Source organism: Mycteria americana, chromosome 1, assembly GCF_035582795.1.
Source record: "Mycteria americana isolate JAX WOST 10 ecotype Jacksonville Zoo and Gardens chromosome 1, USCA_MyAme_1.0, whole genome shotgun sequence".
In the NCBI taxonomy this organism is placed as follows: Eukaryota; Metazoa; Chordata; class Aves; order Ciconiiformes; family Ciconiidae; genus Mycteria; species Mycteria americana.
This window is the reverse complement of record NC_134365.1, coordinates 181953714-181970196: the sequence shown is the minus strand read 5'-3', so window position 1 is coordinate 181970196 and position 16483 is coordinate 181953714. Positions and strand designations below refer to the sequence as shown.

General features: G+C 43.2%; 1 protein-coding gene across 2 annotated transcripts in view; it reads right to left on the bottom strand.

Moving 5' to 3' along the window:
• Positions 1–4208: 4208 nt before the first annotated feature.
• Positions 4209–16483, bottom strand: part of SLAIN1 (SLAIN motif family member 1) — a 62529-nt gene continuing 50254 nt past the window's right edge. The window contains exons 7-8 of one of the 2 annotated variants that reach the window (XM_075491975.1): positions 15221–15515; positions 4209–5272 (exon numbers count right to left, since the gene is read on the bottom strand). In XM_075491975.1, coding sequence (XP_075348090.1) covers positions 5197–5272; positions 15221–15515 — 371 coding nt within the window. In that variant the 3' untranslated portion in view covers positions 4209–5196. The remainder of the gene's footprint in view (positions 5273–15220; positions 15516–16483) is intronic. The other variant, XM_075491976.1, reaches the window with a different exon arrangement.

Here is a 16483-nt window from a genome sequence, read left to right as displayed (position 1 = left end):
GTGAAGAAGGAGGGGGAGGAGGTGCTCCAGGCACCAGAGCAGAGATTCCCCTGCAGCCTGTGGTGAAGACCATGATGAGGCAGGCTGTCCCCCTGCAGCCCATGGAGGTCCACAGTGGAGCAGATATCCACCTGCAGCACATGGAGGACCCCATGCCAGAGCAGGTGGATGCCCAAGGAGGCTGCAGCCCTGTGGAGGACCCCACGCTGGAGCAGGCCCCTGGCAGGACCTGTGGACCCATGGAGAGAGAGGAGCCCACGCTGGAGCAGGTTTGCTGGCAGGACTTGTGACCCTGTGGGGGACCCACACTGGAGCAGTCTGTTCTTGAAGGACTGCACACCGTGGAAAAGACCCATGCTGGAGCAGTTTGTGAAGGACGACTCACGTTGGAGAAGTTCATGGAGGACTGTCTCCCGTGGGAGGGACCCCACGCTGGAGCAGGGGAAGAGTGTGAGGAGTCCTCCCCCTGAGGAGGAAGGAGCAGCAGAGACAATGTGTGATGAACCGACCACAACCCCCATTCCCCGTCCCCTGCGCTGCTGGGGCGGAGGAGGTAGAGAAAATCGGGAGTAAAGTTAAGCCTGGGAAGGGAGGGGTGGGGGGAAGGTGTTTTAAGATTTAGTTTTTATTTCTCATTAACCTACTCTGATTTAATTGGTAATAAATTAAACTAATTTCCCCAAGTCAAGTCTGTTTTGCCCGTGATGGTAATTGCTGAGTGATCTCTCCCTGCCCTTATCTTGACCCACGAGCCTTTCATTGTATTTTCTCTCCCCTGTCCAGCTGAGGAGGGGAGTGACAGAGCGGCTTTGGTGGGCACCTGGTGTCCAGCCAGGGCCAGCCCCCCACAGTGGGATCTGCAGGTGGGCGGTCAGGAACCGCACCAGCCACAAGAGCACACGTAACCACTGACAGAGGTCTCAGGAAAGGTGGGAATCTGGGGAGAGCAAGAGTTGGAAGTGTAGACAAACGGAAAAAGATGGCTGAGCAGATGGGCTGCAGGAGATATTGCAAATGAAATGTGACTCTGATCGGCTAGGAAAAAGAAAATTAAACCAGACCAGACAGGACATACCCTTTTCACCACAACGGTGACAGGGAAAGCCACCAGGGCTTAGTAATTTCCTTTTTTATCCAGAATTTCTGAATTGGTAAACCATGGCTGAGAATTAAACACCACAAATCTGTTTTTAAGAGAGAGTGTGTGTTATTCCCCAATTATTTTTAATTATGAAGCCTTACCCATCATTCATAGCAGATGTTTAAATAGCGTTTTCCATAGGAAGATGCTAATTTTTAGTATTTGTGTTAGCATACAGGCATTGTAATGTTGGGCCTGAAATCCTGGGCTTCGTGCTGTACATACACAAAGGGAAAAGACAGGAGTCCATGTCTCCAACAACTTGTGATTTAGGTAGAGCAACAAGCACCAGTCAGAGAAAGAAAAAATGACAAGGCAACATTCATTAACGGGCTCAAGAGCAGTCAGAAGACAGTGGCAGTTTAACTGTAGCCCTGCTTTTAGTGGTACTGCAAAGAAAAAGCCTGTACGGAAGGATTTGAGGGTGAATAAAAATTGAGTCCCTTACGTTTATGGGGCATTCCCCCCACAGTGAGGGACAACATGGAAGGGAGCAAGAAAGCGCTTTGCTTCCAACAGGCACAGCGCAGGCATCATTGAATTAGGGGAATCCACTTCCACACTCGACGAGAAACTAATAGTGGGATGGAATAGTGTCCGTGGCTTTGTTAAGAGTACAACTAGTTTATAACTCTTTTAAACTGTATTCCACCATGAGGAGAAAATCAGTAGCAATACACAAGAAGTGGCCAAAGCAGTGACATGGTCAAAGCAGGAAGACAGGAAAATGATCTTATCGTTTTCGTTTGGACAGACCTCACATGCTGAAGACACTACAAGGCCAAAGATGACTTCAGGTGAGGAGATCATGGATGAATGCACTACCTGTAGGGATGAAAATGAAATTTATATCTTCAATTTATTATGCAAAGTATGCAAGCCTTTGACTTAACCAGAATATTAGGTTGTAGGAAAGTCAAAGACAAATTATGGGGCTGAATGACTGGAAATGTAGAGGTTTTATCCCCAGTGACAAAAAAAGGGAGGGGGAAAAAGTCTTTGAGAAAAAGGTTGAGAGTCATGACTCAGCCATCAGCTCAAGAGCTGAGCCCAAGACTGCAGTTTGGACAGAAGGAGGTAGGTCATTTTTGGGATGCAGCAACAAGGAAACAGGAGTGGGATTTGCATTCATGGACCAAAAGAGAAGAACCAAAGAGGGGGCAAAGAGAGAGTTCTCAAATGCTCCCTTACACTTAGAAATGAAACTTCGGTTGTGAAAAATAAGTTTGAGTCCTTAAAAATAAAGATAACTGCATGGCTTTGCTGTTTCCCATTGCCCTGGAGGAGATTCTGCCTCTCACAAAATCGAGCTTGACAGAAGTGGGTTTGTGTTGCATATTCCACGTTTTGCTCCCAGTGAGACTGGTGAAGTATGCGACACTTTGTGCACTGTGCAGTAGTATCTAGTTCATCGATGGTAATCTCAAGGGAGCTCTCTCAGCTACAGGCAAACAGCAGCAGTACCACAGCCCATGACTGAAACGAGTGTGATTCTGTTGATTCTTTAAGTGTAGAAGAGATCAAGCTGCTCACACCTTGGGTTTCCTCCTAAAGTTTGATGGCATCCAATGTGACAGATACTTGACAAAACCACTTAAAACAGCAAAGCTATAAGGTTACCAAATCCTGACATGATGAAAGCATGTATTGCAAGGGAACAGGACAATTAAAAAGGGAAAAACAACTGCATCTTCTCAAAGAGCTCATGATATCCAAAATGCTTGACTCTCCGGTTCACGACACATTTTGTAGTGTGAAATTTAAAAATGCAAATCACAGGCAGTTGGGCACCTTCCTTTAACACGCTGTCATCGTGCATAAACAACAGTGGAAAGAAACATATGCACTGGGTTCAAACCACGAGCCTGGAAAACAGAAGAGCTTTAGCTACAAAAAAGAAAACATTTTCAAAGTATACAGTGCCCTCCAACGTACAACTCAGTATTACCTCCAACAGTTGCAACCTATTTCAAAAATTCAGAGTAAGGCGAGGCTGATGTGTCCCAGATAATGGAGGAACAGGGATAAAATCCTGGCACTAGGGAACAGAGTGAAGAGACAGTTCAGACCAGGGCTGGCACGGCCAGCAAGGAGCAGAAGCTAATCATTGCCACCGGTCTTCAGCCATCTTTTATGAAAAAGATGGTGCTGGTTCTCTAGAACCAGAAGCCAGGAGATCTTATTAATTTGGGAGGTTCTGCAGCCCTCCTTGTCACAGGCAAATAGCAAAGCACCCCCTGAGCTGGCTCTGCACCCCTGCCACAATCAGCCTGTAAGCGAGATAAACCGTTCAAGAAAACACCAATTGTCCATAAATGACTGATTGCTTTAACCAGCAGTAATGTCTTCAAATTAAAGTTTCTTATGAACAAGATGAGTTCCACATACTCCTGCTGAAATACTTACCTGTGCAGAGGTAATTTCCTTGCTGGAATATTTCTTGATACCCTCTTCAATGGTTCTGCTTTTTTTTTTTTTTGGAAAAAAAAAAAAGGATTTTAACTGGATTAAAAGAACTAAAGTGTGAAAAATGAATTGTTTATCTCTGTTAAACAATACTATGCTGCGCAGAGATACTACTGCACTACTATACAATTACCTCTCACAGTAATGAAGGTTTTACTCACCACTAAATGCTTCTCTTTAGTTTATTATTTTAATTTGCCCTTTTAAGAAAAACAGGTCCTCGAGCAAATTCAGAGCAAACGCAGAGCCACAGTGAAAGACTCACTTGGTACACAACTGCAGTTTCCCATTGCAAGTCATATTTGCACTTGCAGAATTCGAACATTAAATTGAAAAAAAAAAGTAAGATAATAATAACATTGATTTAAAAATACTTATCTGTCTTCTATGCATACTATGGCTTCATAACACAGATTTATCAGGTTTTAAAAAATTTTCAGATGAACTTAGTTACTATTTGCAAAATTCCAGTATAATCTTTATGCTAAATAATAAAAACTTCAGGAGTTAAGTAGATGTCAGTTGCTAAATTCTGACAATGCACACTCACAAACAGCATTATTGCTGAAATAGATTCTTTATTTCTGAAACATTCCAAAACAGCAGTATACACAGTTGTAATCAAATATTAAGTCATATGCCATTATAAGAAAGCATTGATTAGTGCAATTGGATTTTGTAAAAGATCTATCAAAAAGATTTATTCGCATTAAAACTCATTTTCCATAAGCAACTGTTAATAAAACATTACAATTTTATTCTTTGTAATAAAGTACTGAAAACCAACTGTAGTTTTAGAGATCACTGCATCTTTGTAAGTGCAATGTGACTTATTATGCTGCAATTTTAAATACAAAACACTATGACAATAAATTAACAATTGAACAAGTGGTGAAAGACCAACAAAACCATGCTGACCCAGCTGGATGGCAATTCCCAGTGAATGCTACTTTTTTTGTGCTTCTGCAACATAAATATACTGCTTTGTATTGCCAATGGTACGATTTTGTAAGATATGATCCTAGCGCTAAAAAAGTACATTACCCCAAAAATATTATTTATGGCACAGAAAAGTTAAATTATCTCTCTGTTGTTCAAGGTTCAGGCAAGTTTAAATGAACTTAAGTATACAAAATAAAATGTACTGGAAACACTAGAAAAAAAAAAATTAAAGCACATACATAAGTCCCCCCAAATTCAAAATAAAATGCATGATGCCTTTACACTGAATAAATTATCTTAGAATTTCAGTACAGCAAAGCTGCCTGGAAAGCATTATCTCCTAGTTCTTTCCAAGGAAATAGTCTGGTACTTTGCACATATATAATACTTTCTTCAGTTCCAAATGCCAACACTGCCATTGTTAGTCTGATAACAATGCAGCTGTTCAGGTAACTGATTAAGTGCAATATTTAGTATTTCATAAGATGTTCATTTTTTAAAAATGACATTGCATTATGGATGGTTACATATTAAAATCCCAGGGGAAATAATACTGTATGATCCTCCTTTCCCAAATCATTGTTACCCAGCCAGCTGGGTAATGAAATCCGCATTATTTATTTTCCACTGTTGATGGGCATCCTTCATCAATAGCAGCCGTCTCTCCAGTTCCCATCCCGCATCGCGCTGAGGGACGAGAGTGGCTTTGGAGGCTGAAGAAAACTATATTAAATGAATGAAAAAAAAAAAAGACAAAGGAAGTCATATTTCATGTGAAAGATCAAAGTTACAAACATCATTTACTTCTGTAGCAACACTGGCTTTGTGGCTTGCTTGGAGACATCACTCTGGTATATTTCTGGCTCCATGCTAATGCAAATGTGAAATTAAGGCCACTTCCAATGAGACCCCATTACCGTTACTAGTCTTAACAAGATAAAAGGTTGGTAAAAAGGAATTTGGTGAATAATTCTCATGATGCATGAGAGCCCTCTAAATGGGAAGATTTAGTTCTTCAGGACTAAAGGCGATAAAAACCTGGTTTTGTCACTACGGACAGCAGAGATCTAATGGGAAATATTTGCTAAAAAGCTGTTGTGCTCAGCATGCTTGTCAAAAACCAGCACTTTGTAAAAACACTATGCACTAACACTGAAGAATATAAGCATCTTATCAGTGAAGAACTCTACCAAGTCCTCATCCAGACACATGACGACGTGTTTCCATCCCACAGCCGAAGTCCGAGAGTCACCAGTCCCAGCACCAACACCTTGCAGGGTACTTGCCATTCTCTGGGCCCCCACCCTCACACCTGGGCTGCATCTCTCACTAATGAATGAGGACTTATTAAAAAATGCTTGTTGACCATCTTTCAAACCCTCCAGGTACCACCGAGTTAACTGTTTAATTTGCCACAATCACATTTTAGTTACAGCGCAATTTGCTGAAAATAAAGTGTCCCAATTCTGTGAACCTGTTTCTTATAAAACCAGGTCTTAAGCCTTGTTCTCACTCTTCTCTGCTTTTTTCTGTGAGTTACTGATGCCTCCTCTCCCTGCCAAATTTTCCAGCCCTTGGCTGGAAAAAGGCAGAGGTATGTTGTAAGGCAGACAGAGTCAGTAAGTTAAAAACAGTCACCAGAGCAGCTTCTCGCCTCTCTGCTACAACTGCTTTTTTAGTGGCAAAAAAAATTGCACCTAAGTAAAAAAGGTGGCTAAACTTAGGTTCAGCCAAGCTGCTTTTGTGCAGCTCCACTTTGTTCCAGTATCACTTATCTTTGATATAAATCCAGTTACTTGAGGCATAAGACATGACCTGCCTCTGCCGTTTTCTGCAACTGCTGCTTTCATTTCTTATTTTCCAGACAGAAAAAGATGAAAGTATATTTAACAATCTTCAAGAGAAAATGGAGAGGACACAAGTAAAGAAAAATTAACTAGGTTGAAAATAAATGTAAGAATACTGGCACATATGCACAGTCGAATCTCTGATACCGGGCAGTGAACAGGAAAACACGTCAGCATTGAAAACTGTTTCAAACAAGCACAAGCTGTATGATGCTATGTGGTTTGAGATAACAGAGTTTTGGAGGGGCTGTAGTCCCCTTCTACTTTCCCATCACCAGGCTGCATTGCAGTGACTGGCTCCAGCACAAGGCAGCAGGAACAAGCAAGTCTCCCACCTTGGCTCCAGAGCTGTGCTTATGTTGCTGCCATGACTGTGCCTGGTACCTGGGATGATCCAGACCCTGACCTGCTGATTGACTTCCTGGCTTTAGCTGGGACCTGCCTTGTCACTGCGAACTTGTCTGGAGACTGGGAATGTTGGGTGACCCTGGTCACCATCAAAGCTGCTCTTGGTTGGGTACTGTGGGGCAGCCTGGCTGTCCTACTCGGCTCCTGGCTCACCTTGCCTTACTGGAAGCTGCCCCTGCTGCCCCTCACATGGTGCTCCTGGGTGAGGATAGAAGGTGGAGGATGGGCAGACAGGGGATGGGAGGTGAGAAGGTAGGTCTGCAAGCTGCCCAGAGCGTGGAGTTGGAAAGGGCTGGGGGTTGCGTGGATCCATTCAACAGGAACAATAAAAATGTGCTGCCTCGCTTGTAAGGCTAAGTAGAGATGGACTGTACTGTAAAAATGTCTTTACACTGCTGTCCTGGTTTCGGCTGGGATAGAGTTAATTTTCTTCCTAGTAGCTGGTATAGTGCTGTGTTTTGGATTTTAATATGAGAATAATATTGATAACACACTGATGGTTTAGTTGTTGCTAAGTGGTGTTTACACCGGTCAAGGACTTTTCAGCTTCCCATGCTCTGCCAGGTGCACAAGAAGCTGGGAGGGGGCACAGCCAGGACAGCTGACCCCAACTGGCCAAAGGGCTATTCCATACCATATGGTGTCATGCCCAGTATATAAACTGGGGGAGTGGGCTGTGGGGTAGCAATTGCTGCTCGGGGACTGGCTGGGCATCGGTTGGCGGGTGGTGAGCGGTTGTATAATTTTTTTTTTTTTCCCTTTTCTTTTTCCCTCCCTTGGGTTTCGTTCCTCTCTCTCTCTTGTTGTTTTCCTTCTCATTACAATTAATTATTATTCTTACGATTATTTTGTTCCAATTACTAAGCTGTTCTTATCTCAACCCACGAGTTTTCTTACTTTTGCTCTTCCGATTCTCTCCCCCATCCCACCGAGGGGGAGTGAGCGAGTGGCTGCGTGGTGCTTAGCCGCTGGCTGGGGCTAAACCACAACAGTCCTTTTTGGCAGCCAACACGGGGCACGAAGGGTTTGAGATAATAACAGATTAACCAGAGCATATTAAGGAATTTAGATGTGTTAGTAGTTGTGGGACGCGATATTGATCCATCTGTTCTTAGCATTGGTTTACCTGATCTGCACCATGCTCATTTTTTTGCTGTACATGTTAAAGATCGGTGTTGGTTTTTGCAGTTTGCTGTGCTCTGCTTTAATTGGTGATGTTTTGCCTGTGAGATTTGTTATTAAAACAGTGACCTTGGGTTTATTTTCGTATCTAAGTGCTGTGCTGAAACCGTTATTGTATGTCAGGTATCACCTTATGGAGACAATTTGCAATTATACCTCTTCCTCTGAGAGGTTTTTTATGGAGGAAATGCAGAATTGTACCTTCACTACTTTCTTATACAATGCTTCCTCCTTCATTACAATAACTTTTCAGTATCTTGAACATCCTTGGGTAGTTAAGATACACCTATTGGTATTGCTTGGGAATACTGTTTCGATCTTGTCCAAGGTTAGTAAGCAATTTAAGAAGATCATCCAGAGATCTGCCCCAAGGCCGGATAGTTATGAGTGGCAAGGTGTGTGGGATAGCATGGGCAAGTACCTAGGACAGTGGGCACCTCCAGTGTTTTGGAACTTCACCCCTGAACAAGTGCAGAATCCTGAAAAATTAGTAGAATATTTGGAAAAAGTATGTTGTCACCTTGCCAATTCTAGGGAGACGCAAATCACTGCAATGTGCTGGGGCCTGGCCCATGCCTACCGAGCCCTGTTCAACACTATTCAGAACCCTCAAGGATCTGGTAACAAAATGACAGGCACTGCAGCTACTGCAGCCCCCCCTGCGACAGGCACTGCGGCTGCAGCTGCTCCGGACAACTCTGTTACAAGCACTGCGGTTCAACCAGGGAACCAACCCGTGTCAGTATCAGTCGCCCCTATACATAAAAAGAAATCCTGGAAGCGAAAGTCAGCTCATTTAGAAAGGGAAGATGAAGGAGTAGGGCCATCACAGGGAGAGGAAGAGGAAGAACTTGTAAACAAGACGGAAGCCACCCGATCCCTATCCCTGAGTGAGCTGTGAGATATGCGAAAAGATTTCAGCCGTCATCCAGGGGAGCACATTGTCACCTGGCTGCTCCGATGCTGGGATAGCGGGGCCAATAGCCTGGAATTAGAGGGTATGGAAGCCAAGCAGCTGGGATCCCTTTCTAGGGAAGGGGGCATTGACAAAGCGATTGGAAAAGGGGAACCAGCCTGCAGCCTCTGGAGGCGACTCCTGTCAGGCATGAAGGAAAGATAGCCCTTCAAGGAAGATGTTGTATATCGCCCTGGGAAATGGACCACCGTGGAGAGAGGTATCCAGTTACCTGAGGGAATTAGCTGTGCTGGAAGTGATTTATGGTGACCTGGACGATGTGCGGTCACCCACAGATCCAGATGAGGTCCAGTGCACAAGACCTATGTGGCGGAAGTTGGTACGGAACGCACCACTGTCGTGTGCCAACTCACTGGCAATACTGACCTGGAAAGACGGAGACGGTCCAACAGTGAATGAAGCTGCTAGTAACCTCCAGGAATACAAAGAAAGTATCTCTTCCTCCCTTGTCTCAGCTGTCCCTTTTAACAGCCCTATATGGCCAGTGCAAAAGTCTAATGGAGAGTGGAGACTAACAGTAGACTATCGTGGCCTGAATGAAGTCACGCCACCGCTGAGTGCTGCCGTGCCAGACATGCTGGAACTTCAATAAGAACTGGAGTCAAAAGCAGCCAAATGGTGTGCTACAACTGATATCGCTAATGTGTTTTTCTCAATCCTTTTGGCAGCAGAGTGCAGGCCACAGTTTGCTTTCACTTGGAGGGGTGTCCAGTACACCTGGAATTGACTGACCCAGGGGTGGAAACACAGCCCCACCATTTGCCATGGACTGATACAGGCTGCGCTGGAACAGGGCGAAGCTCCAGAACATCTGCAATACATTCATGACATTATCGCGTGAGCCAATACAGCAGAAGTTTTTGAGAAAGGGAAGAAAATAGTCCAGATCCTCCTGAAAGCCAGTTTTGCCATAAAACAAAGTAAGGTCAAGGGACCTGCACAGGAGATCCAGTTTTTAGGAATAAAATGGCAAGATGGACATCATCAGATCCCAATGGATGTGATCAACAAAATAACAGCCATGTCTCCACCAACTAGCAAAAAGGAAACACAAGCTTTCTTAGGCGTTTTGGGTTTTTGGAGAATGCATATTTCAAATTACAGTCTGATCGTAAGCCCTCTTTACCAAGTGACCCGGAAGAAGAACAATTTCAAATGGGGCCCTGAGCAACAACAAGCCTTTGAACAAATTAAATGTGAGATAGCTCATGCAGTAGCCCTTGGGCCAGTCCAGGCAGGGCAAGATGTAAAAAATGTGCTCTACACCTCAGCCAAGGAGAATGGCCCTACCTGGAGCCTCTGGCAGAAAGCTCCAGGGGAGACTCGAGGTTGACTCCTAGGGTTTTGGAGTCGGGGATACAGAGGATCCGAGGTCCACTGTACTCCAGCTGAAAAAGAGATATTGGCAGCATATGAAGGGGTTTGAGCTGCTTCGGAAGTGGTTGGCACTGAAGCACAGCTCCTCCTGGCACCCCGACTGCCGGTGCTAGGCTGGGTGTTCAAAGGGAGGGTCCCCTCTACACATCATGCAACTGATGCTACGTGGAGTAAGTGGATTGCACTGATCACACAACGGGCTCGGATAGGAAACCCCAATCACTCAGGAATCTTGGAAGTAATTATGGACTGGCCAGAAGGCAAAGATTTCGGAATATCACCAGAGGAGGAGGTGACACATGCTGAAGAGGCCCCGCTGTACAATAAACTACCAGAAAATGAGAAGCCATATGCACTGTTCACTGATGGTTCCTGTCGTATTGTAGGAAAACATCAGAGATGGAAAGCTGCTGTATGGAGTCCTATACAAGTCCTATACAAGTCCAAGACAAGTCACAGAAACTGCTGAAGGAGATGGTGAATCGAGCCAATTTGCAGAAGTAAAAGCCATCCAGCTGGCTTGAGACATTGCTGAACGAGAAAAATGGCCAGTGCTCTGTCTCTGTACTGACTCATGGATGGTGGCAAATGCCCTGTGGGGGTGGTTGCAGCAATGGAAGCAGAACAATTGGCAGCGCAGAGGCAAACCCACCTGGGCTGCAGCATTGTGGCAAGGTATTGCTGCCCGGGTAGAGAACCTGGTTGTAAAAGTACGTCGCGTAGATGCTCATGTACCCAAGGGTCAGGCCACTGAGGAACATGAAAACAACCAGCAGGTGGATCAGGCTGCTAAGATTGAAGTGGCTCAGGTGGATCTGGACTGGCAACATAAGGGTGAATTATTTATAGCTTGGTGGGCCCATGACACCTCAGGCCATCAAGGAAGAGATGCAACATATAGATGGGCTTGTGATTGAGGGGTGGACTTGACCATAGACACTATTGCACAGGTTATCCATGAATGTGAAACATGCGCTGCAATTAAACAAGCCAAGCCGTTAAAGCCTCTGTGGTATAGAGGGAGATGGCTGAAATATAAATATGGGGAGGCCTGGCAGATCGATTATATCACGCTCCCACAAACCCACCAAGGCAAGTGCCAGGTGCTTCCAATGGTGGAAGCAACCACCAGATGGCTGGAAACATATCCCGTGCCCAATTCCACCGCCTGGAACACTATCCTGGGCCTTGAAAAGCAAGTCCTGTGGCGACATGGCACCCCAGAAAGAATTGAGTCAGACAACGGGACTAATTTCTGAAACAACCTCATAGACACCTGGGCCAAAGAGCATGGCACTGAGTGGGTATATCACATCCCCTATCATGCACCTGCCTCTGGGACAATCGAACGATACAATGGACTGTTAAAGCCTACACTGAGAGCAATGGGTGGTGGGACATTCAAACATTGGGATACACATTTAGCAAAAGCCACCTGGTTAGTTAACACTAGGGGATCTGTCAATCGACCTGGCCCTGCCCAATCAAAACTTTTACATACTGTAGAAGGGGATAAGGTCCCTGTAGTACACATAAAAAACATGCTGGGGAAGACAGTCTGGGTTACTCCTGCCTCAGGCAAAGGTAAACCCATTAACGGGATTGCTTTTGCTCAAGGACCTGGGTGCACTTGGTGGGTAATGCGAAAGGATGGGTAAGTCCGATGTGTACCTCAAGGGGATTTGATTTTGGGTGAGAATAGCCAATGAACTAAATGGTATGATGTTAATTGCTATATAATACTGTATGTCATCACTTTTATGGTTACTATATACCGTATCAATGGTATTTCGGTAAGGATCACCCAGATAAATGAAGAATGAACTTCGATGAAAGCAAGAAAAGCGCAGTGGTGATGGAACCAGAACTGGCTTCAGCATGCAGCAACCCAACACCACACACCATCTCTTCTGCCCTGAAGAACTATTATGACAGATGGAGCCCAAAGTCATGGACTAAATGAACTTATCAAACATTTTAGAAGGATGGCCCATAGACCAAGGGAATGATAGCTGTGTGTACATATATATATATATATGTATCAAGAGACAGGAAAAGCGGTGGTGATTAATTGTATTAGAAAGGGTAGAACCTGGGCATGACGTAAATAGTATAGAATAAGGGTGGATACTGTCCTGGTTTCGGCTGGGATAGAGTTAATTTTCTTCCTAGTAGCTGGTATAGTGCTGTGTTTTGGATTTAGTATGAGAATACTGTTGATAACACACTGATGTTTTGGCTGTTGCTAAGCAGTGTTTACAATGGTCAAGGACTTTTCAGCTCCCCGTGCTCTGCCAGGTGCACAAGAAAATGGGAGGGGGCACAGCCAGGATAGTTGATGCAAACTGACCAAAGGGCTATTCCATACCATATGATGTCATGCCCAGTATATAAACTGGGGGAGTTGGCCGGGGGGTAGTGATCGCTGCTCAGGGACTGGCTGGGCGTCAGTCAGCGGGTGGTGAGCGGTTGTATCTTTTTTTTTTTTTAATCTTTTTTTTTTCCCCTTTTTCCCTCCCTTGGGTTTCGTTCCTCTCTCTCTCTTGTTGTTTTCCTTCTCATTACAATTCATTATTATTCTTACGATTATTTTGTTCCAATTACTAAGCTGTTCTTATCTCAACCCACGAGTTTCCTTACTTTTGCTCTTCCAATTCTCTCCCCCATCCCACCTGGGGGGAGTGAGCGAGCGGCTGCGTGGTGCTTAGCTGCCGGCTGGGGCTAAACCACGACAACTGCTTTTTGGATGCATAAATCTCTGATTCAAGGAGAAAAGCAGTTAATATTTAGTCAAGTTGGTTATCTTGGCTATTATAATTTTATTTTACAAATTATCAAAAGCACTCCCTCATGTGCTTGATCCTATGCAGTAAATACTGAACTTCCCTAATGCAGGCCCTATACAAAGTGTTTAATAACCTATTTCAAGTATCTAAAATACCAATAACTTGGCTACCTAATAGTCTGGCCATAGGCATGAAGACACAGCTTTGCTCTGAATGTGCACTTCCTCCCTGACCTTCTGATTGATTAAAAAAAACCAAAACCAAAACCAAAACCAAACATCTTTTCAGCAGGTCAGCTGAATCAAGTTATGATTAAAAACACTTTAATTTTCAGTATACTAACAGAAGCTAGACTCTTAAACTGATAATCAGAAATACCATTCCTTAGAAATGACCACAGCGACAAAAATCAATGGTGAGAAAATCTGCCGCTGATGGCTGAATTCTTTCCAAGAAAATTCCATGTGAACTGAAACCGCCTTTATTTTCCACATGAATAAATAAAATGAAACGAGGGTCTTGAAGAACTGTAGGCTGAGCTCCAATCTGCCTGTGCTTTTAGAGTCCTATAAACTTGTCATTCCCACAGTGCAAAGACCATCTATCTTCAAGGATCATTGGTCTGGCTCTACAGCAACATACGATGCTGCTAAGGTGCATTTGAAGGTGAAAAAACAGGAGCCCAGACTTTCTGGACTATAAATAGCTTTGTTACTGATTTGAATCAGTTTCTAATAAAAACGGTGTTGAGAGTACAGTGTCTCACCCTCCCACTGAAACTTCTTAATTTTGTTTTTCTTTAATATTGTCTGTTGTACGAAAAGTTACAAAATAGCAAGGGACTGGTATTCATGGGCCAGAAAGTCTCTTTCTCACATGTTGCTATGAAAGATTTGAGCTTTGCAGAAGAACATAAAGTGGAGGAAAGGAAAAAGAAAAAAAAGGAAGAAAACCCTCTACTATAAAGAACTCTAACACACAGAGCTCCAGCAGAGAGCAAAGGAGGTTATAACAGAAATCTCATCGTACAGTCTTCATCAAAAAAGAAACTGACAGCTCTTTATCAAAGTTTCACGACAGTTGGTCAAAATCTGTTGTCAGTCACATTGGTGTAATACCTGAGTAACTCAACCAAAGAGAGAATATGAGCAATTGAACTTATTCTGGATCTAGCCAGTATCTAGTGAAAAGTATAAAAATGGTGAGAACTGAACAGTGACAGTTCATCCAATAGAAAACCAGCTGGTCACACAGCAGGCCCTCACAAGAGGAGGGATGTGTGCAATGGGAAAAAATAGTTGGAAGAGTTGACACAAGCTGATAGAAGTTTCTCAAAGAGAAACTTCATCACCTATTAATCACAGAACATACATCTAAGAGTTTAACTCCCAGCTGTGATAAGGTGATTAAAACACAGTCTCCTTCCTCAAGCTTATTTTATTGCTTGCCCTAAAAAAAAAAAAAAAAAAAAATCATTTGGAGGTTAAATTCTCTTGGAAAAATGCAAAAATGCATTTGCTTAACAGTATAGTTCATTGCAAATATGCGGTACTCCAGGATTCCCTGTTTGCCGATTGTCTCCCAGCTGGAATTGAAAAGATGCTGGTTCAACCCAAGACTGTACTATCCAGGATATTTCCTTCCTCATGATGCTGCAATGTCACAAGTTGTATTTTTACAGTCTACCACCATTTACAACAACAGGGATGCAACTCTTTCTATTTGAGTACTCTAAGATTTGCTCATCCTGTGATATTGAAATAGCAGTTGGCACAAGTCTGGAAGAAGGCAAGCCACATATGTTAATAATACGATGTTTCCATTTGTTTTGATTTCTTATTGATGGTTTGCAATCCATTCTTATTTATATGTGATTACGTTCTACCAATTATCATAGTTCGCTAGGAACTACCAGCAAGCATTGTTCATCATTATTTCTGGAAAGAAATCTTCACTCATTCAGTGACTCAGCACTGGGAGCTAGAAACTCTTCTGTTTTATAGCCCTGCTTCATATTCAGGAGGAAAAAAAAAAAACAAACCACAATCTAAGCCAAAGCCATCCACATAGGGAAGGAGGCCTGTTTAACTCTTACCTTCGAACTGGCTGTGCAATCTTACTTCTGGGTATGCCACTCCCATTGATGGCCAGTGATGGTCTTGGAAGAGCACTGCGCCCTACAATCCCTTGACTGGCAGTCTTGTTTGGCATTGGGATCCCAGTGTTAGAATATAACTGCAAGTTGTTGGACACTGGAATACTGCTACTACTACTACTACTACCTTGTACGGTTGGGCTTACGTAGGCAGTAGCTTTGAGAGGCTGTCTGACAGACACTGGAAAATGTCCCACACTGTGAACTCTGTGTTGAAGCTGTCCTGGTGATGGAACTGTAAAGAGTGGTAGAAAAGAAGTAACAAGGTCAGTATGCAAAGATAAGGCTGGGTAGTAACGCTCATTTCTAGACAGAGCTGAACAGGGATAAACACATCATTATACAATTTACTTGCTAATTATAAACTGCTGAAAAACCCCTTGGATCCACCACTGTATTCAGTAACACTGCACTGAACTAAAATACCTTGTTTCATCCCCATCCTGAAAAAAAATCCCACCCCATATTCGTCCTTGTTTCTCCCCTCAAAGAGGTTTCATTAGCCATTACAAGCACACTAATTCCACCTATGCAATTAGAGCTTTAAACAGGAGAAATTGCTGAAGGTATAAATTAATTACTGTCAGATAATTTAGATTTTTGTAAGGTTGCTTGCAATAACTACATCTTGTTTAAGGAACATTGCATTAAAGCATTACAAAACATCACAGAAGTCTAAGCTTTATGTATAAAAACAATAAAAAGGCTACAAAAAGGTCTTAAATGTAACAGCATATTCTATGGCCGACGTTAGGTAAACTATCATTTTAAATCAACGCTACGGGCATATTCTATGGCCGACGTTAGGTAAACTATCATTTTAAATCAACGCTACGGGTTACAGAAACTTTATATAGAGATTTTCTACACAATCCTGCCCTCTGGTGTACATCAGCCATGCATCTGTTTTAGAGTCCACATATCAAAAGCAAACTGTCAAAAGCCTGAAACACATAAACTAACATACGGCATACAGGCCGCATACTACATCTTAAAATCATTTAAAGACACAGGAGAAAATACAGATGTGTCATTCAATTAAACAATACTGGCAATATATTGCTATGGAACTCTTATCATAACACAGCTCCTTAAATACCCCAGCACAGCCACTTATTAGAAATGTTTTTCAAAAAATTATTTCATAAAAATCACATTTTATACACACACATATATATACATAAACACACAGAGAAATGCATA